Source organism: Fukomys damarensis, unplaced genomic scaffold (assembly GCF_012274545.1).
Source record: "Fukomys damarensis isolate Sample0158 unplaced genomic scaffold, DMR_v1.0_HiC HiC_scaffold_15, whole genome shotgun sequence".
Taxonomy (NCBI): Eukaryota; Metazoa; Chordata; class Mammalia; order Rodentia; family Bathyergidae; genus Fukomys; species Fukomys damarensis.
Genome location: NW_022900927.1, coordinates 5,150,277 through 5,165,723, shown reverse-complemented (window position 1 = coordinate 5,165,723; position 15,447 = coordinate 5,150,277). Strand labels below are relative to the sequence as shown.

Here is a 15,447-nt window from a genome sequence, read left to right as displayed (position 1 = left end):
TCCAGGAAAGCAGCCTCCCGCCCGGACCGCCAGTGAGTTATCTGCAGGAAACAAGAAAGAAAGAGAGAGAGAGAAAAAGAGAGAGGGAGGGAGGGAGAGAGAGAGAGGACTGAATCGAGAGCCGCGCTCCAGGACGCCGGTACAGATTTTCGAGGATACTGGCCAAGCCCAAAGAAGATCTCGCCAGTCCTGGACAGTGCAATTCCCCACGGGTCTGGCCCCAACCTGGGCAGGCACGGAAGGGTGGTTTTCGATGCTAATTTAACGTTTACGATGCTAACGTGGTCTTTCCGGGAGGGAGCCCCCTTGGGGCGGAGCTCACGCCCGGTCCCCTCCCGTACCAGCTTTGACCGACACGTGGATATGGTTGCGGGACTCGTAGTAGACCCAGTCGAAGCCGGCTTCCACTGCCAGGCGCGCCAGCAGCCCGTACTTATTGCGGTCGCGGTCAGACGTGGTGATGTCCAAGGCACGACCTTCGTAGTGCAGTGAGTCCTGAGCGTGGTGGCCGTCCTCATCCCAGCCTTCGGTCACCCGGAGGCGCACTCCGGGCCACATGTTCATCACTGCAATGGCCAGCGCGTTCACTCGCTCCTTACAACGCTGGCGAGGAATGAAAGAGTTGGTTTCTCCCTTATCACTGCCATCACCGTGGGGGTAAAAGGGGCCTCAGTCAGAGCCTCCATTCTTCCTTATTTTCCGGGTCCACCCACTACCCCCATCTTCTGCGTGTCCTGGGGGAAGTGAGACTCTGAAGAGGTGGAGCTGCCAATCTGCACCCCCTTTCCAGGGCATCGTTGCAATCTGCGGGGTCATTTCTAAGGTTAAGAGGGGATGCCCTACCTAGCTCTCTTCCCACTTTCGATGCCAGGTCCCTCACCGCTACTCCTAGGACCTCGGACCAACCTGAGGGAAGGCCAGAATTGGGAGGGCGGTTGGTAGTCTGGTTAGGGAGGGCCTGTCTCCCGAGAGGAGCCCCTGTTTGAGCCTGGCCCCCGCCCCAGGCCCTGGCTGCCCTCCCTCCGCCTCATTCATCTTTTGTTTCGTCGCCTTCCCTGGCACTGGGCATCGCTTCCTTCCTTCCTTCCTTCCTTCCTCCTCCTCCTTTCGGCCCCTAGCATTAACCCCTTTGTGGTCTGAGTGCCCCCCAGAGAGGTGCCTAAGGGAAGCCTTGCGGGATCGAGGCTGTTGGAAAAAGGGTTGGGTGGCGGGGGCCGCGCGAAGCACAATAGCCATTCTCCGGGATGACTTAACTGAGCGAGAATCCCGGGCTGAGGCCGGGAACACGCCGGCAGAAGCGGACTCAGCAGCTCCAGCCACAAAGGCGCTTTTCAGCCGCCCCGGCTCAGGGAGAGGAAAGGGCAGAAAGCCGCGCCCCTCATCCCTGCTCCGGCCCGCCAGGCCCCCTCCCCCAGCGCGGCCAGTCCATCTCTGTTCCAGAAGCAGCCCGAGACGTGGGAGTTACACCTGAGAACACGGGCGGGCGCTGCCCTGGCGCGGGTCTGGGGGGCCTACTGCAGGGTGGGGATGGAGAGGAGGAAAAGAAGCGGCGTCTGGAAGCCAGTAAGGGGGAGTGAGGCCAGTTATCTCTGCGGCCCCAGTCCGAGACTGGAGACCTTGGCGCGCAGCATAGCACGGACGCCGCGGGAGGAGCCGAGGACAGCTTCCTTTTCTTCTCCCTCCCACCTCTCACCTCCGACTTGATTTTCCCCTGACTGCCAGGGGGACATATTCTCCCCTGCCCTTCTCTGGTCTCCTCCACCTCTGCGGGGGTGGGGGGGAGCAGAAGTGGTAGCTCCTTCCAACTTCTTGTCGCCTTGTCCCCTCAGGAGGCCCTCATCTGCGGGGGCAGCAGCCCAGTGCAGAGCTGAGTCAATGGAGGCCTTTTGCAGCCAGGGTGTGGGAGATAAGCCCGACTGAGGGGGTTCCCAGGCCTGTCAGAGGCCCTCCCGACCCTTTCTCTTGTTCTGTCCCCTCTGCTGCAGGTGGCAACCTGAGGAAAGGGCCACAGTGTTCTATGACCAAGAAGGGGAAAAAAGAATGTCCCCCTTTCCATCACAGGGTAGGAGGAAGGTTTGAGTGCAGAAGCAAGAAGGAATTCTTTCTCTGGACAGGTTTTCCTAACAAAGTAACCCTGAAAACTGTGGCAATTAATCAGAGTATATCCGGCACCCCCCCGCCCTCCCTTCCCTCTCCATACACAATTAGGCAGTGTAATGGAAAGTGTATAGATTTAGGACCCGGAGTTCTGAATTCCAGTCTCTGAAATGCCACTAATTAGTTGTGAGACTTTGATTAAATTGCTTTTCCTCCTGGGGCCCAGCTCTCAGATGTGAAACGAAGGATGGGGTGGGGTGGAGGAATGTGGCTTCCAGGTTTCCTTTCAGTTCTGACACTCCAGGTCACTGGCCAGAGGTGCTGCTTCTCTTCCAATGCACAGGGCACCTCACCCTCGGTGGGTTTGGCTCGAATCTGCAGCAGATGCTAGTAATGGTTAGTTGAATTCAATTCTTTAATTCAAAGGAAAGCCCTTGAACTACACTGAGTGAGCCTGGAGGACCCTGTAGCCCTTTTGATCTTCAGGTGGGCTCATCTATTTCCACTGAGAATGGCCTTTTACTCCCCCCAATGTCATTACATCCTAGGATAGCCCTGTCCTCGTTCTAGGACACCTGTCACCTGCCCAAGGCAGTTACTGCTCAGCCCCCTCCTCATGTAGATGACTTGGTGACCTGGTCACTAGCCGCCCCTTTCCAAGTCCACTTCAGTCTCTTCACTTTGGCCCTTACAGCTTTCCCCCAATGGGATCAGGAGCCAGGCTAAGGGTAGAGCCTTTTGACTGCTGCCCAGCCAGCTCCTGGCCCCCAGCTCACCCCAGCCCTTCCTGCCTGGCTCGGTGGCTGACCCCCGGTCCACGCCTCAGCCATTTCCCGTCTCGCCTGCCGCCATCCTCCACCCTCCGTTCCCTGCCCTCACAGCCTCTCCCAGCTTCACTCTCACTAGTCGGTCCCTCCCCCATTCCCTACCTAGCTTCTCCCTCTGGGATGCCTCCTAAACCTCTGTCCAGCCAGCAGGTTCAGTTCTGGGGGTCAATGACAAAGGGGTCTTTAACACTACAGCCTTTGAAGATGAAGCCTGGCTCACCCTCCAGGCTGCCATAGGAAAAAGGGAGCTGGCAGCACCCTGGCACAGGTGGGAGGAGACCCTCCTTACCTCTGTCATTAGGCGGTCGGCACCACTGTTCTCCTCATCCTTGAAGATGATGTCAGGGTTGTAGTTGGGTACAAGGTCCCGGAAGCGCTCAGAGCCCCTTGCCACCCTCCCCTCTGCTGGCCCACTGGCTCCCAGGGTCCGCTCAGGCACGCTGGGCACAAATTGCTTGTAGAGCAGCGGCACAGGCTGCTTGCGCCCGTAGCGCCGCCGACCAACAGGTCCCCTGCCGGGTCCACAGCTCTGGGCAGGCAGTGTCAGAAGTGCCAAGCAGCACAGGGGCAATAGACTGGCCGGCAGCGCCATCGGTGCAGTCAGTGGGCTTGGGCTAAAAGGGAGCGAGGGAGCGTTCTTGTCCTCACTAGTTCTCCTGTCAGTTGGACATCTCCACGGTCGCCAGAGAGCAGCAGCAGGCAGAGCCGCCCCCGAGTGCCCTAGAGCTCCCCTGGCTCCATGCACCTGGCTGCCGCCAGCTCTGCCCACATGTCCCGGAGGGCCTGGAACCTGCTACTGATGGGCTACCATAGCAGCTAAGGGGGGTCGTGCCAGCCCAGACCGTCTCTGGTGCTGCCAGAATGCCCGAGACTCCGCCTTAAATGCCCCTGGCCACGCCCCCCGCCCTTTCCCAGGACCGTCCCTCCCACTCCCACCCGGGCGGGGGATCCAGCCGATCACCACTGTTCCATTTCTCCACTGAAGTGTGTTCTATCCTGGAAACCAGGCAAGCACCTGCCTAGGAAATCCTTGTAGCTTTACAGTCCTTGGCTGCCTGAATAAGCATCCTTGTACCTCCAAGCCTAAATTTGGAACCAAATCATCCTGCTCTGATACTTGAATTGGGTCTTTGCTCTTCCAAAGCCTATCCTGGCAGGCTATGCCCTCTGCTGTCATCCAGGAAGTATGGGTTCCAATTTCTGTCCAAGGCCAGACAAATCCTTTGGGTGTACGACCAGGGCTTCTTTTCTCTGTGACCCTCCCCAAATCTTAGTTGGCACTTAACAGTAACCAGGACTGGAAGGCATGGATCCCAGGAGACCATTTTCCCTTGTAACTTTAGTCCTACACTGGAAGCTTCCCCAGAACCAGGAACAGAACTTGGTAGTGAGTCTGGTTTACTATTCCCAACTTTTGAGCGCTCAATCCTTGCCAGACATCCAACCCCACCTCTCTCTGAATAAATAACCTGTCATCAGGAAGCTGCTAAGGGGCAATGGCCACTGAAAAGTCCTAGTTTGTAAGAGGCCAATGATTACTTCCCCTCACCTTCAATCTAGGCACCTCTCTGGCCTAGGAATGCTACTCACCTGCAGAGCAGTGGCACAAGTGGCTTCTCCAGCTGGCAGCACAAGCCAACCGAGCCCAGTGAGGCCTCCAGCTCAGGTTCACGGAAGTCCCTACTCAAAGGGATTCACCCAACAATTTCTATCATTTGTAAACTGCTTCCTCTTACGACTTCCCTGGTGTCTCAGCACTGCCCACTTGTGTTCCCTTGTGAAGCAGCAACTAACTGCATTTGGCACCCTTCTAGACAAAGCAGTTCTTACCACAGCTTGTTTATCACCCATCTCAAGGCTAAGGGCTCAGCCTACAGTATGGTGCTTAGCAAGTGTTTGTGGAATTTACACCCTCCCCTCACCCAGCTCCACAGGGACTCTGCGTACACTAGAAAAAAAGCAATCCTTTCTCAAGGTATTTGGCTTCCATTTACAAAAAATGGCCACAGGAACTGAGGATGTAACTCGGTGGTGAGCACCTGCCCAGCATGTGTGAGGCCCTGTGTTCAAGGCCCAGCTCCGAAGGAATAAGACTAGAAAATTATCATAGTAACTACACAAGTGGGTGTCCCAGAAACTAGGCAATGTAGTCTATGTAACTCTTGAATGGGGGGGGTCTTGCTATATAGCCCAGGCTGGCCTCGAATGCATGGCAAGCCTCCTGCCTTAGCCTCCCAAGAGCTGAAACTACAGGTGTGTACCATCATGCTTGGCTACATATATTTTTGTTTTTGAGGTAGCATCTTACTATGTAGCCCAGGCTGGCCTTGAACTTGCTGTGATCTTCCTGCCTCAGCCTCCTGAGTGCTGGCATTACAGGCATGCACCACCATACCTGGCTTGAATTTAGGCTCTTTTCTGAGTAAGGATTAACCCTTGCCAGGCAGCATTACCTACCCCCTTTAAAGTTTGCAGTAGGGAGATAACTCAGGGCATCTGCACTGAGCTACATCTCCAACCCTTTTATTTTGAGGCAGTCTTAACCCAGGCTGGACTTGAATTTGTGACAACGACAAGTTAAAGAAACAAAGCGAAACAAAACAAAGCAAACCCTGGGATCAACTTTATTGCTGATGGATAGACTCCTCCCTATGCTCTCAGTTTCTCCAATGGTCAGAAGCCCCTCCAGGATAGCACAGTGCTTAGGCTCTGCTGGGCAAAGCATGGGAGACAACCTGCCTCTCTTAAGCCTGCCCTGGCCCAGTCCCTCCCACCCTCACCCTACCCTATTGCACATCAAATCATGTAAACACGGCTTCGGGCAAGGCCCAGAACAGAGGTGAGGCAGATTGATGTGTAAATGGATTTGGAACCAAGAGCCAGACGCAGGTCACCCAGCCCTATCACATGCTGAGGCCATAGCTAGTCTGGAAAAGAAAGTCCTGGTCCCAAACTCTGGCTCAGATTATGCAACAGTGAAGATGGCTCAGTTCCCCTCTGCCACTCATCTTCTCAGATTCTAGGTCCTGAGGTCCAATTCCTCAGGATTCCCCTCCAGGCCTAGGCAGCAGATGGCAGCATCCAGTTTTTTCCTTTCGCCCCCAGATGGATGTCACTGGTGCCGAGTCTTCCTAGATGACCGAGGGAAACCAGCAACAGGCAGCGGCAGCCTGTCCAGCCCTGAAGAAGGACAGGATATGGGCAGTCAAAAGCGGGACACAGGTCCAGTTCCCCAGGGACAAGGCAGGCAGGGCACAGAACTGTGGTCCTCAGTGAAGTACGTTAAACACCAAGTAGGAAGCACACCTTCTTTCCTGGCAGGATGCCAGGTCCAAGTGCTATATTTGACACCACCCCACCACTTGGCACCTCCCATTCCTCACCAAAGGCCTGGATCAGCTCTGCCCGCACAGCTGCTGTGAAGGTCTTCACCAGACAGAGCGTGGTGAGGCCAGCAAAGGCTGCATTGTAGAGGAACACAATGTAGAAATTGCCCAGCCAGTTGAAGCGTCCAAAGTCACCCAGCAGGTCAAAGCGAGTGAGCCCTGAAGTACAACAACCAGGATAAGAAGGAGGCTCCCTAACCCTCTTCTTGTAGGAGCCTGACTTTCTGCTGCCTCCTCGTGGATACAACTCAGCACTGCAACTGGTAGACTTTCCCTGTGCATGCATTGCTACTACCTTCCAAATTCTATTCTTTTCTCCTTTCTTCATTTTTGAGATAGGGGTTCACTATATAGCTCATGGGGATCCTCCTGCTTCAGCCTCCAGAGTGCTGGGATTAATACAGAAAGTACCACACCCTGCTCCAAGCTCTATTCTAAGACCACTTTCCCAGCTACTGAACAAAACGTCAGCCTTATGCCAAATTGCCCTTCCAGTCTGGAGCCTTCTCCAATAGGATCCCTCCCTCAGGCTGCAAGTGGTGCTAGGAACTACCAAACCTGATACTTGTTCCTGGGCCAGGAATCTGCAAGCTGATCATCAAGTACTCTTTTTTTAAAAACATTTTTGTGGTACCAGGGATCGAACTTGGGCACTTGCACTTGCAAGGCAGGGTGCGGAACCACTGAGCCAAATCCCCAGCCCATCAAGTACTCTTTAAAACACAAAGTAGTACAGGGACTAAGAACTCAGACTATGATGGGACTGCTCTGGTTAATATCCTAACTCGACTTGACTAGCCACATGGTCTGGGGAGAATTCTTCATCTCTCTGTGGCTCCTCAACTCTAAAATAAAGAATGGAATTGCAAGAATTAAATAAGGCAACAGCCAGGCGTGGTAGTGCACACTAGTAATCCCAGCACTTGTGAGGCTGAGGCAGGAGGATCACAGCCTGGGCTATATAGCAAGTTCAAACTACATAGTGAGGACATGTTTCCAAAATAAACAAATTAAATAAGGCAACACATATAAAGCCCTACAGATGTAAGGCACTATTCTAATACTAAGTTCTTAAGAACAATAATATTATCAATCCAAGATCTGATCCCCCATCCAAACATAGCTACCTGTATCCAACCTAATAAAACTGATGGACCCACAAACTTACTTTCCCACTAAATTCCCAAAGCACAAATATAAGTGACACTGTGGTCACAGTGCAGGTTGAACATCCCTAATACTGACAGAGCTTTTTTCGGGGGCAGTACTAGGGACTGAGCATAAGTCCTTCACACTAAGCTGTCAACCCTTTGTTTATTTTGGTGGTGCTAGGGATTGAACTCCATTCTCAACCCTTTTTATTTTGAGATAAGATCTCACTAAATTGCTCAAGTTGGCCTCTAACTTGCAACCTTCCTGCCTCAGTCTCCCAGAGTGCTGGGCCAGGCTGAACATTTTTTGTTTTATTTTGATATGGGGTCTCCCTATGTTACCCAGCTGGGTTTTTCACATGAGCTCAAATGACCCTCCTAACCCAGCCTCCCCAAAAGCTGCAACAAAAGGCATATGCCACAACACCTGGCTTGGGGCATTCTCTAAAGCTGCTAATTTCTTTTTCTTTCTTTTTTTTTTTTTTGGTACCGGCAATCAAACTCAGGACCCTGTACTTGCAAGGCAGGCAGCAGAACCACTGAGCTAAATCCCTGGCCCCTGGGGCATTCTGGATTCAGATTTTTGGATTAGGAATGCTCAATCAGTAAAGTCAGTGCAATATCCACAACTCCAAATTATCCAGAAACACTTCTGGTCCCAAGCATTTCAAGAAAGGCATACTCAGCCTGTGTAAATTTAAAAACTAAACAGAGCTGACTGAAATATAAAATTATACTGCACAGAGGGTGATGTGCCATGTGGAGGATTGTTACCTCTGTGGCTCTCATACTAAGCTGGGCTGAACCAGTTATACTTTCTGGACTTGTGTCAAGTAATTCTAGACCAAAGCTCTCAAGGCAGCACGAAGACTAAGGGTACTTTTTTTTTTTTGACTGAACTGGAACTCACTATGTAGCCCAGGCTGGTCTCGAACTCACAGCAATCCTCCTGCCTCAGCCTCCCAAGTGCTGGGATTACAGGTGTGGACCACGACGCCCTGCTGAGGGTACTTACTACGTGCTGTTTCAGTGTATGGAGAAAGCACTGGCCCAGGGTTCAGGAAACAAGTGTTCTAGTCTGATGTGGCCTTGCCTCAATTAGTTGTATAATTCGGAGTCAGCTGGGCAGAGTGGTACACACCTGTAATCCCCTGCTCCCTGAGAAATTTAGTAAGACCCTGTCTCAAAAGAGAAATTAAAACATGGGCTGGGGATGTAGTTCAGTGTGAAGGCCAAGGGTTCGATCCCCAGTTCCATTCAACAAACAAATTCTGGGTCAATCTATCAGCTTTTCTGTTCCCTTATCTTTCACGTGAGATTTTTTTGGAGGGGCACTGGAAATTGAACCCCAAGGCTTCACACGTGCAAATCAGAGTGTTTATTAGATGATCCACCCAGAAGAAAGAACTGGGGGAGAGTCCAAGTGAGGTGGGCGGTGGGATGTGGCAAGTGTATGAACTTAGAAGCAACAGTACTGAAGTTTAGCACAGGTACTTCAGAGGGTTGGTTTCCCCATCTGTAAAGTAGGGTAGTATCACTTAAGTCTGCTGTGGGGATTAGAGAAAGTGTATACACACACACACACACACACACACACAACTCTCCAACCGTACCTGTTAAGCAGTAGTAGGTACTGAGAAAGAGTCAAATCCCTCACCTCCTTTTACTACTTACCTAGAGTTCGAGAGAAGACAGGAAGTGCTGAGCTCAGGACCAGGAGACAGACACAGTTCCCGATTATCTGGGTGGGCACAGGGAAAGGAGAGGACAGGGTAACAGAACGGCCCATACCCAGTACCCACCCATGCCTCCCGGGGCTCTCTCTTCTCCCTCCCAGCTACCTGAGTCATGGCTGTGTCATGCCATCTGGGCAGCAGGCGCTGGAAGAGTGGAGAGCTGTAGAAGCCCACGACCGAGGACACCATCAAGTAACTGAAACTAGGTTAGGGAAGAACTCGCCAGCTCCCAAGGATAAATGGATACCTCATCTCAGAATGAATGGACCTCTCTCCCAGTCCTCCTTCCAAAGGTTAGGGAAGACTTGCACTTTTCCCCATGGCTCTCCACAGATGCCAAAGAAAGAGCCCCAGAGGAGCCCTGTCCAGAGTCCCAGGAGACAGTTCTGGCAAGCAGAGGCAATGCTGAGTTTCCAGAAGGATACAAGATGAGTACAACCTGGATGACGGCCCCGAAGGAGCCCAGCTTGGAGAAGGAGACCTGGCCCAGGGAGGGATCCTGAAGGGAGAACAGCTCCGCTGAGGTGAGGCACACTCCTCACCATCAGCACCTCCCATCACCCAGCCTTCCTCGATCCTCACTTCTGCCCCTCTCCCTGGGCTTTCTTAGGTCCTCCCCAAAAGACCTAAGCAGGAGGGTGGCCCATACCTGCATGCCCCGTGGCATGGCAGCCTCATCGATGAGGAGCTCCAGGATGTGGATGGCAACAATGAGCACAGACAGGCCCTGTATGAGGCAAGGTCACAGATTCCCATCCTTGCCCCATCCTCATAGCTGTACCCAGGGTGCTGTGTGAAGAACACTCTGGTCCAGCATTTCCCATTTCCAAGCCTAGCTCAGCCTAGGTGTGAGGGACTGTCTCAAGACCGTTGCCAAAAGAGCACTTTTGAGGGTTTGTTATTGTTTTTCAGACAGAGAGATAGCATGGAGTGGGGGGGGGTGGTAAAAATAAAATGTATTACAAAATAATAAAAATTTTAAAAAGTAGATAGGGAGATCAACACTATATAGCCCAAGCTGGCCTCAAACTCAGGATCTCCTGCTGGATCACAGGCACTTACTAGCACACCTGGATACAAGGGTATTATGAGATGCAATGCTTTGTCTTTTTTTGTTGTTTGTTTGTTTTTTGGAGACAGGGTCTCACTATGTAGTTGAGACTGACCTGGAACTCACTGTGTAGCCCAGGCTGGTCTTGAACTCACAGAGATCCTCCTGCCTCACTCAGCCTTCCGAGTGCTGAGATTACAGGCGTGCGCCATCACACCCAGCGAGATGCAGTGCTTTGAAGGATTACAAAAAGGCTGCATAGATAAAGCTACCTATGGGGCCAGGGGTTTGGTTTTTAGCTCAGTGGTTCTGCCGCCTGCCTCACAAGCACAAGGTTTCAAGTTCGATCCCCGGTACCAAAAAAGAAAAAGCTACCTCTGGGACTGGGGATGTAGCTCAGTAGTAGAGCATTTTGCCTAGAATGCATGAGGCCAAAACACACAAAACACACACACACACACACACACACACACACACACACACACAGAGAGAGAGAGAGAGAGAGAGAGAGGGAAACTGTCTAGTAAAACAGGGAACTCTTCTGACTATAAGGCCTGTTCTTAAGTCTAGTATGTAGCAAATTGGGGGAGTACTGGGTTTCAAATCTTATCCTCATTTCGGGGAAAATATGCATAACCATTCAATGGCTCTGTGTGACTAATACAGGTTCATCCTGTGTCTTCATTCGCAGAATGGAGACTGATGTGCTTAGCACAGGACAGGACAGAAAGTAGGCACTCGGTGAGAAATTACTTGTATTACTGACAGCCAGCTCCCTGAATCTCTGTCCTTGCTCAGGAAGCCAAAGTACTCCCCACCCCCATGCCCATTCATGCACTCACAGTCAGCACCAGCAAGCACAGCATGGCCAGAGGGTAGCCCAGGTTCCGCTGCCAGGCTGAAGCCTTCTGCCGCTTCTCTGTGCAGAGATGGGAGGCTGTGAGCAAGAACCCGGGACAAGGGGTACTCTCCTCAGGCAAACCCAGGTATCCCAAACTCTACCAACCCACATACCCAGCAGGACCCTCTGTGTCTGCAGGGCCAGGACTTGTCTGTGCAGCAGCTCCATGTCCAAAGGCAGCCAGCAGGAGGTGGGATCTGAGCACAGAGAAGACAGTGCTATATCCTGGTCCTACAGCCACTGTCCAGGCCAACCCACTCCCCCAGCGGGAGAGAACTGCAACTCACTACAGATCCTCCGGGTCAGAGCAGCCTCCTCAAAGGCTGAGCAGTACAGCTGTTCTTCCAGGTCTTCTAGTAGCTGCGGGAGGGGGAAAGGAGGGGCTGTCAAAGGTTCCCTGATCCTAAGGGTCCCACAGAACCCTGTGCATCCAGGGTTTGCAGTCTCAGTCCTTCCTCCAACCCTCATTCCCCACCTGCCTGCGGCCAGTAGCTCTGTCCAACACCCCCCCTCCATTGTCTTGTGCGCTGTATGTGTATGTGCTGGTCAGCTCCAAATGACAGGGGTAAAGGATATGGAGCCCAACAAAGGCTGTGACCCTTTGTAAGGTGTGCAGCTCCAGCTTTGCAGAAAGCTTACCCTCCTCGATGAAAGGGCAAGGAGCACTACCTACCCGGGGCTTGACCAGCAGCTTCCCAGTGACCGAGAACATGCGGGCAAGGCCTAGTGGAGTGCACACTGTGGGAACAAGAGCCAGTTAGTTACCTGTCACCTGTTAGACCCTTCTCCCTACCCCTCCGCCACCCCTCCATCCCTGGCGCTCTGCCCCATTCCCTCCCACACCCTACACACTCACCCAGGAGCAGCAAGACGCCAAGGAAAGAGATGCAGGAGTAGAGATAGGGGAGGTAGTACTCCCACAAGTCTAAGGGGATAAAGGTAAAGCTTGTTAGTTCATCTCCATCTTCCTATTCACTGGGAGTCAACAGGTCAGAGTCTAGACAAGGACATGGCATGACAGGAGCTGTGCATGGTAGTGCACGCCTATAATCCCAGCACTTGGGAGGCTGAGGCAGGAGGATCAACTCGCAAGGCTAGCCTGGGCTACATAGTAAATTCAAGGACAGCCTGGACTATCTAGGAAGACCCTGTCAAAAAAAAAAAAAGGCAGGGCTGGGGATTTAGCTTAGAGGCACCTCACCTGCCTGGCAAGGGCAAGGTCCTGAGTTCAATTCCTGGTACCAGGGGGCGGAAAAAGCAGTGGGGACTATAATGAACAGAAGATCCACACCCTATCTAATAGGTATAAGTGGTATTTGGCCCCAGCCACAAGGACTAGTATAGTCAGATCCTCTGTCTTGTTAAAGAATGAGGTGTTTTTTTTTTTGGTGGTTCCAGAGAGCAAACCCAGCAGTACTACATGTACCACTCAGGTATCGCCGAGCTGTATCTCTAGTGCCCTCCCAAACATACTTTTTTGTGGCAGTACTGGGGATTAAACCCAGGGCTGGCTTTTGCACAAGCTACATCCCTAGCCTCGGCCTCTTGCCTCAGCTTCCCAGGGTACTGGGATTACAGGCATGTGCCACCATGCCCAGCTCCCAACCCCCACTTTCTTTTTGAGACAGTGTTTCATTAAATTGCCCAGGTTGGCCTCAAACTTGTGACTCTCCTGCCTCAACCTCCCAAGCAGCTGGGATTATGGGACTGTGCCACTGTGCCTAGCTTCAGTGAAGTATTTCCACAGGATGGATGAGGCCTGAAGCCCAACAGTTTGAAAGTTCAATTTTAGGAAGGGGAGCCACTCTTTCCTACTTTTTTTTAATGTACTTTTTTTTGAGACAGGATCTTGCTAATGTAGTCCAGGCTGGCCTTGAACTTGCAGCGATCTTCCTGCCTCAGCCTTGTGAGTGCTGGGATTACAGGCCTGTGCCACCCTGCCTGGTGACTCTTCTCTACTTTTTCTTTTTTTTTTACATTTATTAGTACATTTTAGATTTTTTCTTTTTTTGTACCAGGGATCAAACTCAGGTCCTTGCACTTGGCAAGGCAGGTGGCAGAACCACTGAGTTTTTAAACCCCCAGCCCAACCAGTACACTTTAGATACACATAATGATAACTCTTCTCCACTTTAAAGGGACACAGTTGTTCCCCAAGAAATGGGGACATTGGCCAAGTGAAGACCCACTCAGCTTGGAGAGAAGAAGGAAGCTAGGCCTCTCACCATATAGCGACTCCCTGCTGGCCTTGTTGTCCACAATGGCAGATGCCACCCACACCATTCCCAGCACCAGCAGTGTGAGAAGCATCAACATCACCACGGTCTCATAGACCCGGCCCAGGACACCCTAGAATAGGGGAGATGGAGCAGGGGGTCAACATCAGGGCAGTGTGGGGAAGAGGGAGACATCTGGAGAGAGCAGCTGGGCTGCAGAAGGGACAGATCTGGATTAGACAGAAGTGGATACCTCCTTCGTATTCTGCCCAATGTTTCTGTTTGCCCACTCCTCAATACAAGGTCACCCCATATCGTGGGTTTTCTTTATTGGTGTGACCCCTCTCCAGATCCATTCTTGTTTTTATTTTTCCAGTACCAGGGATTGAACTCAGGACCTTGTGCTTGCAAGGCAAGCACGATGCCTCTGAGCTAAATCCCTGGCCTCAGATCCATTCTTTATCTCTGTCTGTACATACGACACAAGCTCTCTGTCTTCTGTTTTTTGGTTCAATTTGCCCAATGGAAGAAATAGCAGCAGGGGTTAGAAAAAAAAGATCAGGGGTTTTTCCAAGACTTTCTTCCACCTTTGGCCCCACGGTTTTGGCAGGAACTGTAACACTAAGACAAAAGTGGCCTCACAGTCCCAGCTTCAGCTATCAGTGAGCTCCTGAAACTATTTCCTCCCTTTGCCCCAAAAGACCCGAGTAATGACTTCCTACCGTCACTACAGCTTCAGGCTCTTTGCCTTTCAAATCACTTCTTCATTGAAATCAGATCTTCTGTTGATCCAGTTGAGTGGAGTTCTACTTCCTGCCTGGATGGACTGCTACATTCCCAACTCACCTTTCTGGTTGTTTCTTTGTTTTGGTACCAGGGATCAAACTTGGGACCTTGCGCTTGCAAGGCAGGCAGCAGAACCACTGAGCTAAATCCCTGGCCCAAAGAATGATGCTCAACTCACCTTTCTGGAGCCAGCAAAGCCCTCAGACTCAGTGAAGAAGTATGCAAAGGGCATGAGGAAGATGAGGGACAGGTTGGAGAAGAGAAAAACGAGGTTCCAGAGGCCTAGAGGTAAAGGGGCGGGGGAGAAAAGAAAACAGAAGGAAAAACAGAGGTCAGTAAAGGGCTAGTGACCACAGGGACCAACCACATGCAGGGTGTGTGTGTGTGTGTGACCCACTAGCCCAAAGCTGCCTGTACCTGCTCCCTCCCTACCCCATGCTGTAGCTGGAGCCACCACGTACCATGGATGAGAGAGCCATTGAGCCACTGGATGTAGTAGTTTCGTGGCAGTGAGAACAGCACCTCATTGCTGATGAGGGAGAAGGGCAGGAGCAGGACAGCACCCAAGGCAACCGCCAGGGTGAAGGTGCACAGCTCAAGCCTGGGCAGAGAAGGGGACAGCTCAGCACTCACCACCCTGAGCCCAGGAAATCCCATTTGTCCCCCAAGGCACCTGTGGCTTCTAGAATCAACTGTAGCAGTTGATAGACCTAGAGGAGGAACTGTGTAGCGGGGGCTGTACCCACTGCCCCCCTACCTTAGCCCTTTACCTCTAAGGGAGCCCGACATGGGAAGGGCACATCCTCAGGCACTCATGGGTACCTAGTGACCAGCTGTGCCACTTGCCCAGGCTATCCTCAGGAATGTGGCCCTCCCACACATGCCAACAGGGTGGGCCAGGCACGACGGCAAAGCCAAAGTATGTGGCATCTCTTCTCTCTTAGGGGTATAGATTGCTGAGCTTCCCTTTGCAGCCTGGATAATAGCAGGGTCACCCCATATGGTTATACTTCAAGAAGGCACTAGTGCAAAGGAGAACACAGGGAAGCTGAGGCCCACATCCTAGTCAGGTCCTGTGCCTGGGGCTGAATTAGCTGCACCACTTTCATCTATTTGGTCCACAGGAGATGGGGATGTGCAGGGAAGGAGCCAAGGAGGGAATCTCTGTATATACCAGTGAATACAAACAGTAGGGAAGGGGCCGGGGATTTAGCTCAGTGGTTCTACCACCTGCCTCACAAGCACAAGGACCCAAGTTCGATCCCCAGTACCAAAAAAAAAAAAAAAAAAAAAAAA

At 52.1% G+C, this 15,447-nt stretch overlaps 2 protein-coding genes across 5 annotated transcripts in view; both read right to left on the bottom strand.

The window, feature by feature from the left end:
- Nucleotides 1-3,811, bottom strand: part of Dhh (desert hedgehog signaling molecule) — a 6,485-nt gene extending 2,674 nt beyond the window's left edge. The window contains exons 1-3 of the mRNA XM_019207423.2: nucleotides 3,214-3,811; nucleotides 342-603; nucleotides 7-41 (exon numbers count right to left, since the gene is read on the bottom strand). Coding sequence (XP_019062968.2) covers nucleotides 7-41; nucleotides 342-603; nucleotides 3,214-3,516 — 600 coding nt within the window. The 5' untranslated portion in view covers nucleotides 3,517-3,811. The remainder of the gene's footprint in view (nucleotides 1-6; nucleotides 42-341; nucleotides 604-3,213) is intronic.
- A 1,729-nt stretch (nucleotides 3,812-5,540) lies between these two features.
- Nucleotides 5,541-15,447, bottom strand: part of Lmbr1l (limb development membrane protein 1 like) — a 15,767-nt gene continuing 5,860 nt past the window's right edge. For 2 of the 4 annotated variants that reach the window (XM_010623608.3, XM_010623609.3), the window contains exons 4-17: nucleotides 14,613-14,752; nucleotides 14,330-14,433; nucleotides 13,375-13,498; nucleotides 12,006-12,074; nucleotides 11,823-11,887; nucleotides 11,437-11,509; nucleotides 11,263-11,346; nucleotides 11,091-11,167; nucleotides 9,847-9,924; nucleotides 9,623-9,696; nucleotides 9,303-9,393; nucleotides 9,136-9,202; nucleotides 6,308-6,469; nucleotides 5,541-6,104 (exon numbers count right to left, since the gene is read on the bottom strand). In XM_010623608.3, the coding sequence (XP_010621910.1) occupies nucleotides 6,037-6,104; nucleotides 6,308-6,469; nucleotides 9,136-9,202; nucleotides 9,303-9,393; nucleotides 9,623-9,696; nucleotides 9,847-9,924; nucleotides 11,091-11,167; nucleotides 11,263-11,346; nucleotides 11,437-11,509; nucleotides 11,823-11,887; nucleotides 12,006-12,074; nucleotides 13,375-13,498; nucleotides 14,330-14,433; nucleotides 14,613-14,752 (1,276 nt within the window). In that variant the 3' untranslated portion in view covers nucleotides 5,541-6,036. Of the gene's footprint in view, nucleotides 6,105-6,307; nucleotides 6,470-9,135; nucleotides 9,203-9,302; nucleotides 9,394-9,541; nucleotides 9,697-9,846; nucleotides 9,925-11,090; nucleotides 11,168-11,262; nucleotides 11,347-11,436; nucleotides 11,510-11,822; nucleotides 11,888-12,005; nucleotides 12,075-13,374; nucleotides 13,499-14,329; nucleotides 14,434-14,612; nucleotides 14,753-15,447 lie in introns of all 4 variants that reach the window. The other 2 variants (XM_010623611.3, XM_033763554.1) reach the window with 2 other exon arrangements.